The sequence below is a fragment of the Phocoena sinus genome, chromosome 3, assembly GCF_008692025.1.
Source record: "Phocoena sinus isolate mPhoSin1 chromosome 3, mPhoSin1.pri, whole genome shotgun sequence".
NCBI classification, from domain to species: domain Eukaryota; kingdom Metazoa; phylum Chordata; class Mammalia; order Artiodactyla; family Phocoenidae; genus Phocoena; species Phocoena sinus.
This window is the reverse complement of record NC_045765.1, coordinates 80,787,885-80,805,043: the sequence shown is the minus strand read 5'-3', so window position 1 is coordinate 80,805,043 and position 17,159 is coordinate 80,787,885. Positions and strand designations below refer to the sequence as shown.

Below are 17,159 nucleotides of genomic sequence, written 5' to 3'. Positions count from 1 at the left end.
CCTGCCATTTGAAGACGAGGTGGCACTAGAGAGATAGTGGCCCAGGACTTTGGAGAGAGTGGTGGAATTGCTGTCAGCTGCTGTTGGGACAGTTCCAGAGCTCCTCTAGGATTGAGCTTTTCTTCTCTCTTGGCTTCTCATTCATTGCTGGAAAGGGGTAGCCTCCTCTCTGGCTGTAGCTGATGGGACCCAAATCAGTCATTTTGATTTTCTGTCCTAGAAATGACATGACGAAGTGGTACTGAAACTGGAACTTGGAGCTAGTGATTCTGAAACTTGGCTGTGTGTTAGGATCGCCTGCATATGTTTCTAAAAGCACATACCTGTGCTGTACATGGTAGAGTTTGAGTCACTAGATCCGAAGAAGGACCTGGGCATGTATAGTTTTGAAAAGTTACCAAGGTGGATGTGGATCATCATCTAAGTTTGAGAAGCAATGGACTAGCACCGGTGCCCAACCTTTTTGGCACCAGGGACTGGTTTCGTGGAAGACAGTTTTTCCATGGACGGGGCGGGGGATGGTTCGAGCGGTAATGCGAGCGACAGGGAGTGATGGGGAGCGAAAGATGAAGCTTCAGTCGCTCGCCTGCTGCTCCCCTCCTACTGTGTGGTCCGGTTCCTAACAGGCCACGGACTGGTACCCAGTCCACGGCCCGGGGGTTGGGGCACCAACTCAGAATACCATCCTGTTCACTTTTTTAAAAAAAAATAATTAATTTGTTTATTTACTTTTGGCTGCATTGGGTCTTCATTGCTGTGTGTGGGCTTCCTCTAGTTGGAGCGAGTGGGGGCTACTCTTCCTTGCGGTGCACAGGCTTCTCATTGCAGTGGCTTCTCTTGTTGCAGAGCACGGGCTCTAGGCGCTCAGGCTTCAGTAGTTGTGGCTCACGGGCTCTAGAGTGCAGCCTCAGTAGTTGTAGCGCACGGGCTTAGTTGCTTCACGGCATGTGGGATCTTCCCAGAGCAGGGCTCGAACCCATATCCCCTGCATTGGCAGGTGGATTCTTAACCACTGAGCCACCAGGGAAGTCCCATCCTCTTCACTTCTAATGATTCCCCCCACCTCAAGGAAGCAGGATGGAGGGTGGAATGGTCCTTCAGGAATCTGGATGTTGAGACTATGACCTTTTCTCCTGTTTGCTCTGTGCCCAAGTTAACCTTTCTAAGCCTTGATTTTCTCCAATAGAGAACTCTGGTCCCTTCCAAAAGTAAGCTTATGAACTCCTTTTGTATTTATATTTATGCAATAAATATTTAGTAGCTGCCCACTGAGCACCAGACACTTTGCTAAGTGCTGTGCAGTCGGGTAGTGAGTGGTTCTCTCAATTAGGAAAACAGCTTGGGATAGAGAAACAGACACAGGCTTTGTTGGAGTTAGTCTTGGGTGTAAACCCAGTCTCTGCTGTTGCAGCTGGGTGCCCTGTCCACGTTATTTTTCTTCCCTAAGCCTCAGTTTCTTCCTCTCAAAAATGAGAATAACATTACCTATTCCATAGGGCTATTCTGAAGGTTATATTAAATAATTATTAGGTTCCTACCCTTCCCATTCTTTAGCTTTGCCACTTTGGCTAAAGACCAAAAACTACACATGACCTAAGGATAGAGACTGCATCTTAGGATTTCTTGAATCCCCTGTGTTGCCTGAAAAGTTGATACATCCTCATTCTGATACGCGAGTTGAAATACCATTTAGCATAGGTACATGGCAGTAGAGCACATTGTCAAAGAATCACCCATGTGCAGAGAGCCAAATTCGAAGGCTTCTCCACACCAACAAGCAATTCTCAGATGCCAGCAGAGTCCGAGAGTTCAACTCAGTTCTGTCACGTTCTACCCGGAGATAGAATCAAATTCCACAGGTAAAGGCCTTAGTCCAACAAGACTGCCTTCCACTTCCTACACCAGTAACAAGCCCGGGTTGTTAACCTGTACTTCTGACCAACTGGCTATAAATCAGAGGTCCCGACGTCCCCCTCTTCAGGTTCAATTAGAATGGCTCACAGAACTCAGGAAAACCATTTACTCACTAGATTACCAATATATTATAAAAGGAAACAAATCGATAGCCAGATGAAGAGATACATAGGCGAGGTCCCAAACAAAGGAACTTTTGTCCTCATGGAGTTTGGGGTCCAGCATGAATGGCACAAGGAAGCATGGTGGTTCCCCAACATGGAAGCTCTCTGAAAAGGGACAAAAAGCTGTCCTTTGGGGTTTTATGGAGGCTTTATTACATAGTCATGACTGACTAAATCATTGGCCGTTGGTGATCGATTTAACCTCCAGCCCCTTACCCTCCCCAGAGGTCAGCGATGGGACTGAAAGTTCCAGCCCTCTAATCACATAGTTGGCTCCAGGGACATCCAGCTCCCCTCCTTATGTGCTTTATAAAAGTCACCTCATTAACATAGCAAAAGACACCTTTACCCCTCTCAACACTTCAGAAATTGCAAGGGTTTGGGGAGCTGTGCAGGAACCTGGATGAAGACCAAATATATAGGAGAACTATATTTTGGTCTTTGGAATGACCAAATATATATTTTGCTTATAAATCACAATTTTGCATACACTCATTTGGACAAGACAGTATATACGTAAATAGCGTTCAGGAAATCCTGGTATTAAACGCTTTTCTTCTCTTACCTCTTTGAGTCTTAGGTTCCTCAACTGTACACTGAGTGGGTTAGACTATCTTCTATGTTCTTTCTTGTTCTGACTAGCTTATGATGTTATGACATGTAGACACATTTTAAAAAATGAACATTGTGGTATTTTTAATTAAAACAGTAATTAACTGCTTCAATAATAGAAGTTCTATTTAAAAATTCTCTTTACCTTAATGAGACTCTGATCTTTTCCTGTCTTTTTTCCCAGGCCTTGCTTTTCTACAAAGTTGTGTTCAATATGTGTGCTCAATTTTGAGTTCTTCCTACTTTTCAGTGTTACTATAGAGTGTTCCAAGTGTATCAGCATGGAAACTTTTGAATTCATATTGTTGATAAGTTAGGGAGCTTATTCCTTAAGAGACTGAACTTGAACTGTTAGAGTAGTTTTTCTGTTTTTGAATCTGTGGATCTTGACTAACATCTTAAAAATAATGACGTAACGGGGCTTCCCTGGTGGCGCAGTGGTGAGAATCTGCATGCTAATGCAGGGGACACAGGTTTGAGCCCTGGTCTGGGAGGATCCCATATGCCGCGGAGCCACTAGGCCCGTGAGCCACAACTACTGAGCCTGCACGTCTGGAGCCTGTGCTCCGCAACAAGAGAGGCTGCGATAGTGAGAGGCCCGCGCACCGCAATGAAGAGTGGCCCCCGCTTGCTACAACTAGAGAAAGCCCTCGCACAGAAACGAAGACACAACACAGCCAAAAATAAATAAATAAAAAATAAATAAAAATAATAATAATGACATAACAGTTTTCCAAGGCAATATTAAAGCAAAAAAACCCAAATGGGACCTAATCAAACTTATAAGCTTTTGCACAACAAAGGAAACCATCAACAAAATGAAAAGATAGACTAAAGAATGGGAGAAAATATTTGCAGACAATACGACTGACAAGGGATTAATTTCCCAAATATACAAACAGCTCATACAACTCAATAACAAAAAAACAAACAACCCAATTAAAAATGGGCAGAACCTTATATAGACATTTCTCCAAAGAAGACATACAGATGGCCACTAGTCACATGAAAAGATACTCAACATTATTAATTATTAGAGAAACGCAGATCAAAATTACAATGAGGTACCATCTCATACCAGTCAGGATGGCCATCATTAAAAAGTCCACAAATAACAAATGCTGGAGAGGGTGTGGAGAAAAGGGAACCCTCCTACACTGTTGGTGGGAGTGTAAATTGTGCAGCCACTATGGAAAACAGTGTGGAGATTTCTCAAAAAACTAAAAATAGAGTTGCCATATGATCCAGCCATCCCACTCTTGGGCATATATCCAGATAAAACTATAATTGGAAAAGATACGCATATCCCAGTGTTCATAGCAGCACTATTCACAATAGCCAAAGCATGGAAGCAACTTAAATATCCATCAACAGATGAATGGATAAAGAAGATGTGGTGTGTGTCTGTGTATATATATCTATATCTATATCTATCTATATACACAATGGAATATTACTCAGCCATAACAAAGAATGAAACAATGCCATTTTCAGCAACATGAATGGACCTAGAGATTATCATACTAAGTGAAGTCAGACAGAGAAAGACAAATACCATATGATATCACTTATATGTGGAATCTAAAATATGACACAAATGAACTTATCTACAAAACAGAAACAGACACACAGACATAGAGAACAGACTTGTGGTTGCCAAGGGGGAGTGGGAGTGGGGAGGGATAAATTAGGAGTTTGGGATTAGCAGATACAAACTATTATATATAAAATAGATAAACAACAAGGTCCTACTGTATAGCACAGGGAACTACATTCAATGTCTTGTAATAAATTATAATGGAAACGAATATTAAAAAGTATATATACATACACATATATATAACTGAATCACTTTGCTATACACCAGAAACTAACACAACATTGTAAATCAACTATACTTCAATAAAAATAATAATGACATAGAATGGAATTGAAAATATCAGTGGTTTCATAAATGTTTGTTTCAGTTTATATTTGTGTGTAGATGTGTGTTTGCTGGTTAGTCATGGACTGCTTTGGTTCCCAAAACTAAGACCTTAAGTGAAATATAACCATGTATCCCCTCTGCCCAGGACGGATGTGTAAGAAACAAGTTTTTACCATAGTGATAACTTTAAAAATTCACTTAAATATAAATAGGTAAACCATATTCTATACCAAATAAAGCGCAGAGGGGAAAAAAACCTTACGTGTAAAGGGTATATACATTTTTTAGTTCTTTGGTTCACATGCTTGCCTACGCTTTTCCTTTGGCCTTCTATTACATCAGCTACCTTCTACCTGAGGAAAGCTAAAACACAAACACAGTCCACATGTGAGAAGCCATTATTTTATAATTAGCTGCCTTCAATTCATTTTATGATTCTGTGTTTATTCTTGATGTTCAAAGCAGCATTAATTGAATCACTCCCTCCTCTCCTTTTCCTCATTAGCAGTCATCTCATTTCAGCTATAACTTTTCCCTGCTCAGTCATCTTCTTAAAACACTCATGCAGGCACTCACACCTACACCCACAGCTACTTCCAGTTAATTCAGAGGCTTTCTTAGGGGGTGACTCAGCATGATTCATCAGCCTGTCTCTTTGGGGAACCCGTGTTACCAAGTAGCCAATGTATTTTTAATAGTTAACCCATCGCATAGGCTAAACAAGATTCAGGTTTCTTCTAGTTTACTGTTGTAGTCCAGCTCGGTTACAATAATTATCCAGGCATGTATCAGGATAGGATAAAAGATTATGGAATTGAGGTTTAGAATGAAGGGATTCCCAGGACTGGAAGAAATTCCTATGATTCAGAAGTAAAAGAAGGTTATTTTAAATTTAGTTCTATTCATTTACAGAGTAAATTTTGTTTAAGCAGTAGTTGATACTGAGAAAGTCATATTAACCGATAAGAGGAGGAAAGGTCACAGCCTGAGGATCATATAATGTCAGTCGAAACCAAATGGACACCATGATGTTTGTTTTCACCTCTTTGTAATGAAGTGTGTTGTGAACTTTGGACAGTGCCTAAACTATGTTCCAGAAGGTCTTTTATGGAAAGCCTCCTCACCATGATGTACTTCAGTTATTAAAAGTGCATAAGAACTGAGTTACATAAGTGATTTATTGATATATCCCTAGTGGCAGGACCCCACTTGAGAGTGGGGATTACTCTAGTTCCCAGTCATTGGTGGTGTTTCCTGGAGCCTTGGTGGAGACTAAAGCAGAGTAGAGATCCAGGGGACAACTGGTGCTGGTTTCTCTGGTAACCAGAGAACTGGTAACAGCTAGTTATAATGGCTTGTCCTGACATCTCTACATTGCTGCCTGTTTTCATGTTGTACTTTTGCATCTAGTGACATGATGCATACATTTGCCTGAGTTTCTCAGTTGGTGTTGGAGGGCAGCTGTGAAAGTATAATGTTTGAAAATGTCTCATTGAGATCTTACTACATGATACACTTGCTTTTGTATTGCCTTTCAGAATTAAAGCGATAGAGAGTCCAAACAAAGAAGATGATACCCAGTGGCTGACCTACTGGGTAGTGTATGGTGTGTTCAGCATTGCCGAATTCTTCTCTGACCTCTTCCTGTCATGGTTCCCCTTCTACTACATGCTGAAGGTACGTTGGCTTTCCTGAACTGCCATTTTCTTCCATCTGTGTTTTTGCTTTGCTCCCTACCCCTAAAATAAACTCCATCTCAGGACCTATATACAAGGAATAGGAACAGATGCTTGAATGTTGGACATCTGTGGCTCTGCCTCAGATTAATAAACAGGAAGACAGGATTCAACATGTCTAACTTATTTTGTATATTATCTTGGAAACAGCCAAAGCAATTGTGTCTTTACAGTGTGTTTGATAATAATAAAAGATGGAAATACTGTGAACTAGCACAAGCATTGCTCTTTGCCAAGATCCTCTCTTCATGCTCTGTTGTCTGTGTTTGATGCGTCAACATTGCAAATTTTACCAAGTCATCAGTTACTCACAGTGGTGTGCTGGAGTCATTATTTCTGGAAAAAAATACTTATTTCTTAATCGGTTTGGAAACAGCAGACGTGAAACAGGCTCTCTGAGGAAGTCATTTTAATAACTCTGGCAGGTGCAGTCGTCTGGGATCAGCCCTGCCAAGCATTGTTTGCCAGAGAACTCTCCTCGGCTACTACTGTGTGAGGAAAGGGAGTAGGACGTTGAACTCGTCCCTAATGGCACCTGTATCAACTCCAGCCTTGGCCTCCAAGGCACATGACAATGAAAAGTTTGCATCTTTTGATAGATAGAGTGGTTGGTTCTTTTTCTCTAAATGGGACAGACCGTCTTCAGTTGATTCCTCAGGTGTCTTCCATGGAAGAGGCTTGCTTCCGGTTAGTTGCATAGGATGTAAATAGTTCCTCAGGTTCACCGACCCAGACTTCCCAAGCTGCCGAGGGTGGTGAGTCCAGCTCTTATGAATTCTGGGTCCTCTTCTTTTCCCTCATACTCTTAAGTATTTGCTTTAGTAAGGGTTACACATGACATAGTTTAAAGACTCAAATAGCTCTGGAAGAGTTTTGATGATCTACACTCCTGCCCCTTATATTGCCTTTTCTTAAAAGCAACCACTGTCCCTTCATTTATGACAGATTATTTTGTCATTTACCTCTGTTTCTAAATAATATCCTTGTTTAGTTACCTTTTAATTTTTATGTTTTACACGTTAGCTCTTTTATTTATTTATTTATTTGGCTGTGCCAGGTCTTAGTTGCGGCATATCTGCGGGATCTAGTTTCCTGACAAGGGATAGAACCTGGGCCCTCTGCATTGGGAGCACAGAGTTTTAACCACTGGACCACCAAGGGAAGTCCCTACACGTTAGCCCTTGATTCCCACCAGAAGATAAGGATTTGGCTTTCTTTCCTCCTTCCTCCCTGCCACACATGCAGGCTTGATAGTAATAAAAGATGTCCTCATCTTCCTCAGAGATAATTTTGGTTAGATAGGGCTTCACCGCTTTTATTATTATGACTTGTTAAGCACTGTTTAGTTGGGCCATATAGTATATATATAATGTACATGCAGTGTTACTGCAGTTTTTTAGTTTCCCCGGAATCAATAATTGTTTCCTTATTTCTATATTTAGGCCTATTTTGAGTGTCATTGTTATTTTAATTTGTCCTAATGTCTACATTTCTATTTACTTGCTTTTTAAATTTTCTATCTGAAGAAATGTAGTTACAGGAAATTAGATAGCGGAAGCTCTGTCATCCTTTGGTCTCCTTCCCCGCAGCCGCCACTACGTTGATATTACCTTGATTTTTAATTCTTGCTAATTATGGATGTATTTTTTCTTTTCCTCTGGCCTTACCTATTTTTCAAACATATTTATTTGTATTTTCCTTCTTTCTGGGAGATTTTCTCAATCCGATCTTCCAATTTTCAGTTTTGTTCCATTCTGCTGTTTATGCCATACATTGTGTTATTTCAGTTGTTATATTTTTCATACCTAGTAGTTTTGCTTGGCTCTTCCCTATGTTTTCTTGTTCTTCTTTCATGTCACTGTATTTCTTTTAGTATAGCTGTTTTTAAATTCTTGGTCATTCACTTCTAAAATTTCTGCTGCTGATAGAATCTGTAGTTGATTGTGTTGTCTCTGTTTTGAACTGGTTGTACTTTTCAAATACCTTGTTATTTTGGCCTGTAAGTTCCTTCTCCTCCAGGAGTATCAGCTGTTCCATCGGGTGTTAGAATGGAGGAGGCCACACCCTGATCCATGCTAGTCCATAAGCTCAGGGTAGGGGTGTGTGAGTCCTAGGGTGGGGACCCCCAGGCAGAAGAGCCACAGTTGATTCCCTTCCCCCACTAAACAGCTCTTCAGGTGCAGGTGTCACCCTTTGCTCCCCCAGCAGCACTAGAAGCAGGTGCTCCTAAGTTGGAATTCACAGCTCTAGGGGTTGGAGCAGGAGGGCTTGAGGAGGAACTGCCCTGGCAACTTAGTCCCTAGCTGTTCTCCTTAGTGCCTCACAAGGCAGGACTTCTATGCCAAAACCTCTGTTTTAGAAAAAGTATAGGAGAATGTTTTTTAACTTGGAGGTATAGAAACAAGACAGCAATTTCTATATGACAGTGGGCAGTATAAGCAAAGATAAAATCATGACAGACTAGGAGGATGTATTTAGAACACTTAACACCAGATAAGGAATTAATATCCAGAATATATAAAAACATTTACAAGTAAGAAGAAAAGGAGAAAATGAACAAAGGTTATAAATAGACATTTCACAGAAGAGAAGAAAATATGAGTAGTCAGTGATCTGGGAAATGTGAGTTAAAATAGTGAAATACCATATTTTGCTCATTACATTGGCAGGTATTTAAAAGGTTGAGGATATCTGGTATTGGTGAATATATTAGGAAATGGATGTGTGGTGGTAATGCTATAAATTGGAATAGCCTTTTTAAAGGAGGCTTTGCCAGTTTCTTGTCAAAATGAAAAATGATACTCTAGCAGTTCTAAGCATCCATCCTAGGAAATATTCACCACGAATAAGAGAGCTGCATAAGGACATTTACTGCAGCATTTTTGGTTATAAATAAAAATTATTAAAAAAAAAAAACCCTGCAGGGTCCGTCAACTGGTAACTGGTTAAATGAATTAATAGTACATCCATACAGTTAAATGAAATGAAATGATCCATTTGTAGATATAGAAATTTTGCATAATTCATTAATTATAAAAATTATAGAATATTACAGTATGAAACCACTTATGGTAAAAAAAAAAGCTAAATAGTTTAAAAGTTTAAATGAAAACATGGATATTCTCTTAATTTTAAATGCTGTTACCACAGAATGCCTGTAACACAGCAGAAAATTTTTCCTTCAAAACAAATGGGAAAATAGTTGGTCTGTGGGAAGATTTAAGATTCCAGAGATTGCTGGATTTTTCGTGTGTTTTTGTTATCCAAAGATATTTAGCATTTATAAAAATAATTTTATAATCTTTAATTTGAATGTCCATATTTTAAACTTAAAATATTTGTGAACCCCTTAATAAGATCCATCTGATGGCAGTGACATCACATTGTGGTCTCTAACAGAAGGAAACTGGCCTTTTGCCTTGGGCCCCACTGCTTGCCCTGAACAGTATCCCATCAGCAGAACCACTCACACCAGTATCTGACCTCAGACTTCCGAAACACAAGCCCGACTTCAGCCTGCTCCTGATCGCCTCTGCTAATGGAGGCCCCTTGAGGTAGAAAGTATCCAAAATAAAAGATAATCACCAAGTCATTTATATTTGATTTTGAAGTACATTACAAAAATTGCTTTGCAACAAATTTGCCTCCCTAACGGTAAAACAAATGCACATCCATTAGTAGTGCGTGTCCAGCTGTTTGATGTCACAGCGTCCAGAATGAGAGTGAATTTACCGCATACGTTCCAAATAGATAATATACTTGAGATGATTGAAAATTGATTATGCTGTCAATAAAAATGCCTTCTTCCTGCATTAGTGGCGTATTCTGAGTGGCTTCAGTGAACTGACTGAGAAAAGGTCTCTGAATTGCAGAGTGTGTAGGAGAATATCCCATTTTAAGGACTAGCATAGATCTTACCTGCGCCATTGCTACAATCACAAGGGGATTGTGTGGGAGGATGAAAAGGAGACCTGCAACTAAGGCCATGTTTACTATTTTATCTTTTGCAGAATTAGTATTGTTGGCCTTTTCCCCCCATTTTTCTAAAGCAGCCTATAAGATTGCAGGAATACAAGAGGAACCAATGATTAGGCATCAAGGGTTAGTCGAGAAGATACTGTTCAATGTATTGAGCTAGAAAAAGTGGATCCTGCCTGTTCAGGGCTTTGCTCTGAGGTCCATCTTTGAACAGGAAGGTTTAAAAATAAATGTATTTATTTAAAAATAAATTTTTTCTCCGATTGTGAAAGTAGTGTATTTCTTTATTCAGCAGATATTTATTTAGAACCTCTATGTGCCAGAATCTGTTCTAGGTCAGGGGGATTTTGGTGAATAAAACAAAATCCCTGCTGTCATACTGTTTGCATTTGTGTTGTATATGTGTGCATGTGTGTTGGGGCATGTTTTAGATAGGGAAGAAAATAGTATTTGGAAGACTACCACTGGTATCATCTTAGGGTAGTCTTCCTTTTCTTTTTTAATGTGCAGATAAATTGCTTGATGTAAGACAATTGTTATTGTCTTAACCATCTATGTATGGTTGAAACCATATATATCAGGGGTCCCCAACCCCCAGGCCACGGACCAGCACCAGTCCGTGGCCTGTTGGGAACCGGGCCACAGAGCAGGTGAGTGGCGGGCGAGCGAGTGAAGCTTCATCTGCCGCTCCCCATCGCTTGCGTCATCACCTGAAGCACACACCCCGCCCCCAGTGGAAAAATTGTCGTCTTCCACGAAACCGGTCCCTGGTAGCAAAAAGGCTGGGGACCACTGATATATATGATATATGATTCTATAACTCACTTTTTTTCAATTAACACTATATTATGAGTATTTTCTCATTCAATATTCTTTGACATAAATGTCTAATCCATTATAGGTGATAATGTATTCATTCCCCAGTTAATAGACATTTAGGATATTTATCTTGCTATTTTAACTAATGCCACAATGAGTATCTTTGCACCTCATCTTTACTCTCATTTGAATCATTTTATAGATTTATTTTTGAAATAAATGTTGAATAAATTTTGGCAAGTTTAAGTCCTGATCCAGACCGTCACCTGTATCGTTTCACCCATTGACAGAGAGCATAACATTTCTCTTTTTAACTTTGCAGGAGGCAAAAAAGATAGAAAAATCTTCCCCTTCACATGTTCGTTTTTACCTTTCATTTGTGCATGCTGAGCAGTCTGTTTTAACTTTAGCCCATTACTATTCTCGTGGCTGTGTTGCAAAGGCTTCCCAAGGCTTCTGTTTTTGATCAAGTGATTGCAGCATACCAGGAAGTCAGTGTTGAAATACATTTTTTCTGGCATTAACTCTCAGTTCTCACCAGGCTAGTCCCAAACCGTGCATATTAAATATATCCCTACCTTGGAAATACCTCTTCTAGGGGAAAATTGAATAGTGACGGTATTAGAATCATAGACAGAATTATCTGGCCTGTTGTAATTTGTAATTTAAGGATTTAGTGTGTCATTGCTAATAGTGCCGAGAGTTGAGTGGAAATGGCATGCCCGGACTCTTTGTCTGAACTCTGTGTCTGAGTGGGCTTGTGTTTGCCGTTGGAAGTTTCGTCAGCTGGCACTTTGAGGGCAGCTTGATTAAAAGGATGGCCAGATCTGTGTAGCTCAGGGTATTCCTCGGCTGTAGAGTAGTTACATAGATTAAGAAAAGGGAGTTTTAAAAGCTGGTGGCTGAATATCACCTTGAGAGTTGAATAGTAATTAACTTTATTTTTAATACAAGAAAGTTACTTCATATGAGAACTGGAAAATGCTCACGATGTGGGTAAAGAGCAGTAATTATTTTATTGTCTCAAGACGATAGCTAGAGGGTACCAGAAAGAACTAACTAAACAGCCTGGAGAATAGCCTATAAAATTAATCACATTGCAGAGGTACAAAAATGTAGACTCTTGGCTCTGGTCCTGTCTGGTAGCCATGCTTAATTCATCCAGAAAAGGTGAATGAATCAGCTTTTCTGGGTTGCTGAAGGGCTGTTATCTGCATAGGCAGGTAATATTTCAGAGATTTTTCAACAACAGTAAGAACTGTAGGACTTGGTAGTACTACTACTATCTTGTACGTGTTTTAATTTGTGACTTTCCTAAAAATCCTGCAGAAGAGAAAATTGATTCTTAGAGAGGTTGTTTGATTTACCTAAAGTCATAGAACAGATACCAACTCTCCTGATTCTTAACCCAGTGAGTCATTTCTACTTCACCTTGAGGCCTCTGGGCATGTGCGTCTACATCAATAATCCATTCCTGACAATTAGATATTCTACGTAGGAATACCAGCCAGGAGACTATTTCTTACAATTTTAAATAATAAAAATTAAAATGTATTACATGTCAATTTAAAACTCCATGCCAATTTCCTAAATATTAATACAGCAAGATGCCCCTGTATAAATAACAAATATATTGGATGTTAGATGCTAAAAACTAAATCCAAATAGTTCCTGCGCTCCAAATAGTTAATATAGTTGGTGGGAAACTATTGCTTTGTTTGAAGTAGTACATGGCACATCCCCTTGGACACTGCATTCTCTTCACAATGTCCACACAGAATTCCGATGTTCTGTCAAGAATGTAACTTTTCCTTTTCCTGTATATCATCTTGTCTGAATTGTTTTATTAAGTTTTAGGTGTGTGTGTGTGTATTAGCGTTACCTATATAAGCAACTGATGGAGGGATTTCCCTGGTGGTCCAGCGGTTAAGACTCTGCGCTTCCACTGCAGGGGGTGTGGGTTCCAGCCCTGGTTGGGGAACTAAGATCCCGCATGCTGTGTGTGTGGCCGGAAGAAACAACAACAAATGATGGAAAACATGAATGTTTGGATACTAAAAACCACAGGGAAATGTCAACTAGAGAGATGGTCTCTAGGGTCTGCCTGTTAATAACCTGGCTGTAAGCAGAGGACATTAAAGCTAAAGCCAGTGAAAACTGCAGTCACACTTAGTCACACTTAGTTCCATACTTTGGGTTAATGCAAATGTGTAGTTCAGAAAACCAGGTTTCTCTGGCACATCTTCACAAGGATGGCTGGCCAAGTCCAGTGTGTGCTGGAGCAGAGTCACTGGGAAAACTAAAAGTAAACGTGGAGCGACACACACACACTAAAGACTGAGGATATTTCAAGGAACTGGCTTCATTTAAGAGCTTGGACCTGTAACAGAAGGTCTTGCTTGCCACTGTGTGTCTGTGCGGGCTCACTGGAGTTTTGGGTGGTTGCACACACAGCTGTAGTGAGACTACGAGATGGCCAGTCTGAATCTTTGCCCTTCCCCTGCCTACTGCCATGCTTTCCCATCCTTTGCTTTCCTAACTCTGAACATCCCATTTTCAGTAAATGAGTTTTGGAGTCTGTCGCACGTAAGGGGTGGGAGAGGTGAAGAGAGGGCTGGCTTGAAATCATAACTTGGAGATTGTGGCAGTGAATTGCATTTGGCTGAATTCTCTGATATGGAAAGCAGGCAACCTTTGGGGAATACATAGAGAAAATTTTGTCTGTAGCTGTTAATAGTCACTGATTCTACTTATTATTTTATGTTGTTTTCTAATATAGTTTGGCTTGAATATTTACATTTTAAAATACATTGTTTTTTTATAAATTACTTTCACTTTTTTTTTCCTTTATATTCCAGTTAGAAAACTATTTTTTTTTTTAATTGTGTATGTAAGTATGTCATGACTTTGAATTTCATTTCAGGTAGTAAAAGGAGAGGTAAGAACAAAATAATTGTTTAAAAAGGGTGTATGTTGGTCCTGGGATTTGATTTTACCTGGTTTAAAGCTCTAATGAGGTAGCTTGTTACTGTTTCACGGATGTTGGTAGAAGACACAGTATTCTTGGGAGAGGGACAGAGCCTTACTATGCTAGATGCTCAAAGTGTTTCTTATTTTCTTACAAAATCTGTATGAGGTAGATTTTTAAAAATTTCTTTTAATATATATATATTTTTTTATAGAGTCAAAAGAGACTTAAGCAATTAAGTAACTTGCACAAGGTTTTCCCAGCTAGTAAGAAGATTGGAACCAGTTTTTCTGAGCCCAGTTCTCTTACCTCTATATACTGTAGTATACAATTCTTAGTCCCCAGTTTGTTGGGTGGAGAGATCTGTGTATATCTTTAGATCAAGATTTTAAATTTTGTGTATTTTGCTTTGTATTCTTACTGATTTCTAGTTTTTTGATATATCAATTTCTGATGGAAATGTTAAAAATCGATTGTGGATTTTGTCCATTTATCTATATAATTCTGACTTTCAAGTTTATACATTTCAAAGCTATATTTGGAAGTGATATATAATTATAAACTACATAATTATAAAAATTAAAATTTATATAATTGTAAATATAAAAAATACAATGCTATATATATTTACGTATTTCAAAGATATATAGGTTCAGGCAAATTGTTCTCCTTGACAAACTGCTTTCCTTCTTTATCACTGTTTACTTATTTTGCCTTATGTTTATGTACTATTAATACTACTATAATATGTGAGCTAATTTGAGAGTTGGTATTTGTCAGATACATCTTTTTTCATCTCCTTATTTTCAGTGTTCCTAATTGGTTTTATCTCTGGTGTTTCTTATCAGAAGCATATAGCCATAGTTTGTTTTTTTAAAATCCAGTCTGGTAACCCCTGTCTTTTGAAAGCTCGCCCCCTGACCCTAATCTGTTTAGAACCTGCATTTTGTTTTGTATTTTGAGTGTCATAGAAGTTCAAAGTGTAATGGAAATTTCTCAGAGCCAACGTGGTACTGCTGGGGTGAGCTTTGGGCACAAATGTGTGCATTTTAACTCAAGCTCTCTGTCATTAGTAGTAGCCCCTTAGCAGGTTTGCATCTCTAGAGCAAACTTAAAAGACCATGTTAGAAAGGAACGTAGCTTCTTGATTATTTGAATACATTCTTTGGTTTGGAGTAAAAGGACTGTAGAATTAAATATATATATGGCATAAGAAGTTGAAAGGGTTTTACTTTAAGGAGGAGAAGTAAAAACTACAGAATTGGAATCTCAAGAAATGACTCCTGTTTTTTATAGAGTCACCTATGCTGTGTGGAATACAATATAGTTAGAAGCTTTTAAGCTGAAAGAACACAGTATGCTGTTTATCACACATTCTAGGGAAATGAGCATATCATTCTGAATGTTCCCTTTTTTGCTCATTCATTATATTATAGAGGAATAAATTGCTTGGACAACTTAAAGTGCTGAGTTGTTTATCAGTTGAATACACAGTAAAGGTTTTTCAAAGTAAACATAGTGTGACAATTCTTGTCGTGCAAGTTTTTAGGGTAGAACTCTTGTCAATTTTTCATCTCAATAGCAAAGTAGAGCCATAAAGAAAGAGTTAGGGATAATATCTACATTCAAGGTGAAAGATGATGAACAGCTGACTGTAAAGATTCCTTGAAGGCTAAGATCTACCCAAAACTGAGATCCCACTAAGGGAAGAATTCAAGAATGGCCAGGATATTTTCTTCTGTAACAGGATGAATAAAGGTGACAAACTTACTGAGGTAAGCCTGTTGAGAACAAGCCTCATAGATACCTACGTGGACAGGGTTTACACACACAGATAAATACTATTTTTTAAATTGATTAAGAGTTATAATTAATAAAAGTCTCTTGTAACTGTCAACTAAAAAGTGGTCCAAGTTAGGAAGGAAGTTAAGCTGCTGGACTTGGTGTGTTTTGCCTTTCTTTGTCAAGTCTCAGCTTTTCCTTACTAGGTCATTATTTGTCATGTTTTTTCCATCTAAGAAAAGTGCACCTGTATCCTGCAGGAAACACTGGAAATGCTGTTGGGGCAAATAGCAGAGGCAGTGCCATCCCCAGAGTAGTGGTGGCAGCGTGTGTTGTCAGATGCCGCTGCCCTCTGTCACCATGCTGCCTCTCCTCTGTGCAGTGTGGCTTCCTGTTGTGGTGCATGGCTCCCAGCCCGGCCAACGGAGCGGACCTGCTCTACACGCGCATCATCCGTCCTTTCTTCCTGAAGCACGAGTCGCAGGTAGACAACATGGTGAATGACTTGAAGGACAAAGCCAAAGAGACTGCAGATGCCATCTCTAAAGAAGGTATGGCTCGGGGACAGCTGATTCAGCGTGTGAGAGGACATGGGATATACTGAGCCCACGTAACAAGCTTCCTCACTTTGTGTCCTACAACCTTTCCTCAGCCGTGTGCCAGGGCTAGTCCGGGATTTCTTTCCCAAGACCCTTTGCCTGTTGCCTTTACTTTTCCCGACATTCTTCTGCCATGTCACATAAAACACATCATTCGGTCAGCACTTTAGGAAAAATGACTTTCCTTTGGTGGGTAGAGATTTCAGAGAGTCATCTGTATTTATACACGAGTGCCATCTCTTTAATTCATTTCAGGTTGAACCGCTTAATATGCTGTTCACACTGCTTTTGTTAGAGGGCCAAGAGAATGCCCTCTCTCTCAGCTCTCCTGATCCTTTCATTCAAATACTTATTTGTTGAGGTGCTTAATATGTGCCAAGCATGTTCATAGCACTGGGCATGAACCAGGGAGCCAGACAGACCAATGGACCATAGTGAACTCAAGAAGGTTACAATCTTGTTGAGAGAAAGAGAGAGACGATACCGTTGAAAAGCAAGTTATATGGCATACTTAGCAGATGATACAGAGAAAAATTAAACGGATAGAAAGACAGGGAGTGCCAGGGGCTGAAGGGAAGGTTACAATTTTAACTAGAGTGATGTAGCAAATGCTCACAAAGAAGGCTGTACTGAGTCAAAGTTGAAAGTGCTAAGGGTAGG

At 39.5% G+C, this 17,159-nt stretch overlaps 1 protein-coding gene across 1 annotated transcript in view; it reads left to right on the top strand.

Moving 5' to 3' along the window:
- REEP5 (receptor accessory protein 5) overlaps positions 1 to 17,159 on the top strand; it is a 43,452-nt gene that overhangs the window by 19,782 nt on the left and 6,511 nt on the right. The window contains exons 3-4 of the mRNA XM_032626280.1: positions 6,156 to 6,294; positions 16,283 to 16,451. Coding sequence (XP_032482171.1) covers positions 6,156 to 6,294; positions 16,283 to 16,451 — 308 coding nt within the window. The remainder of the gene's footprint in view (positions 1 to 6,155; positions 6,295 to 16,282; positions 16,452 to 17,159) is intronic.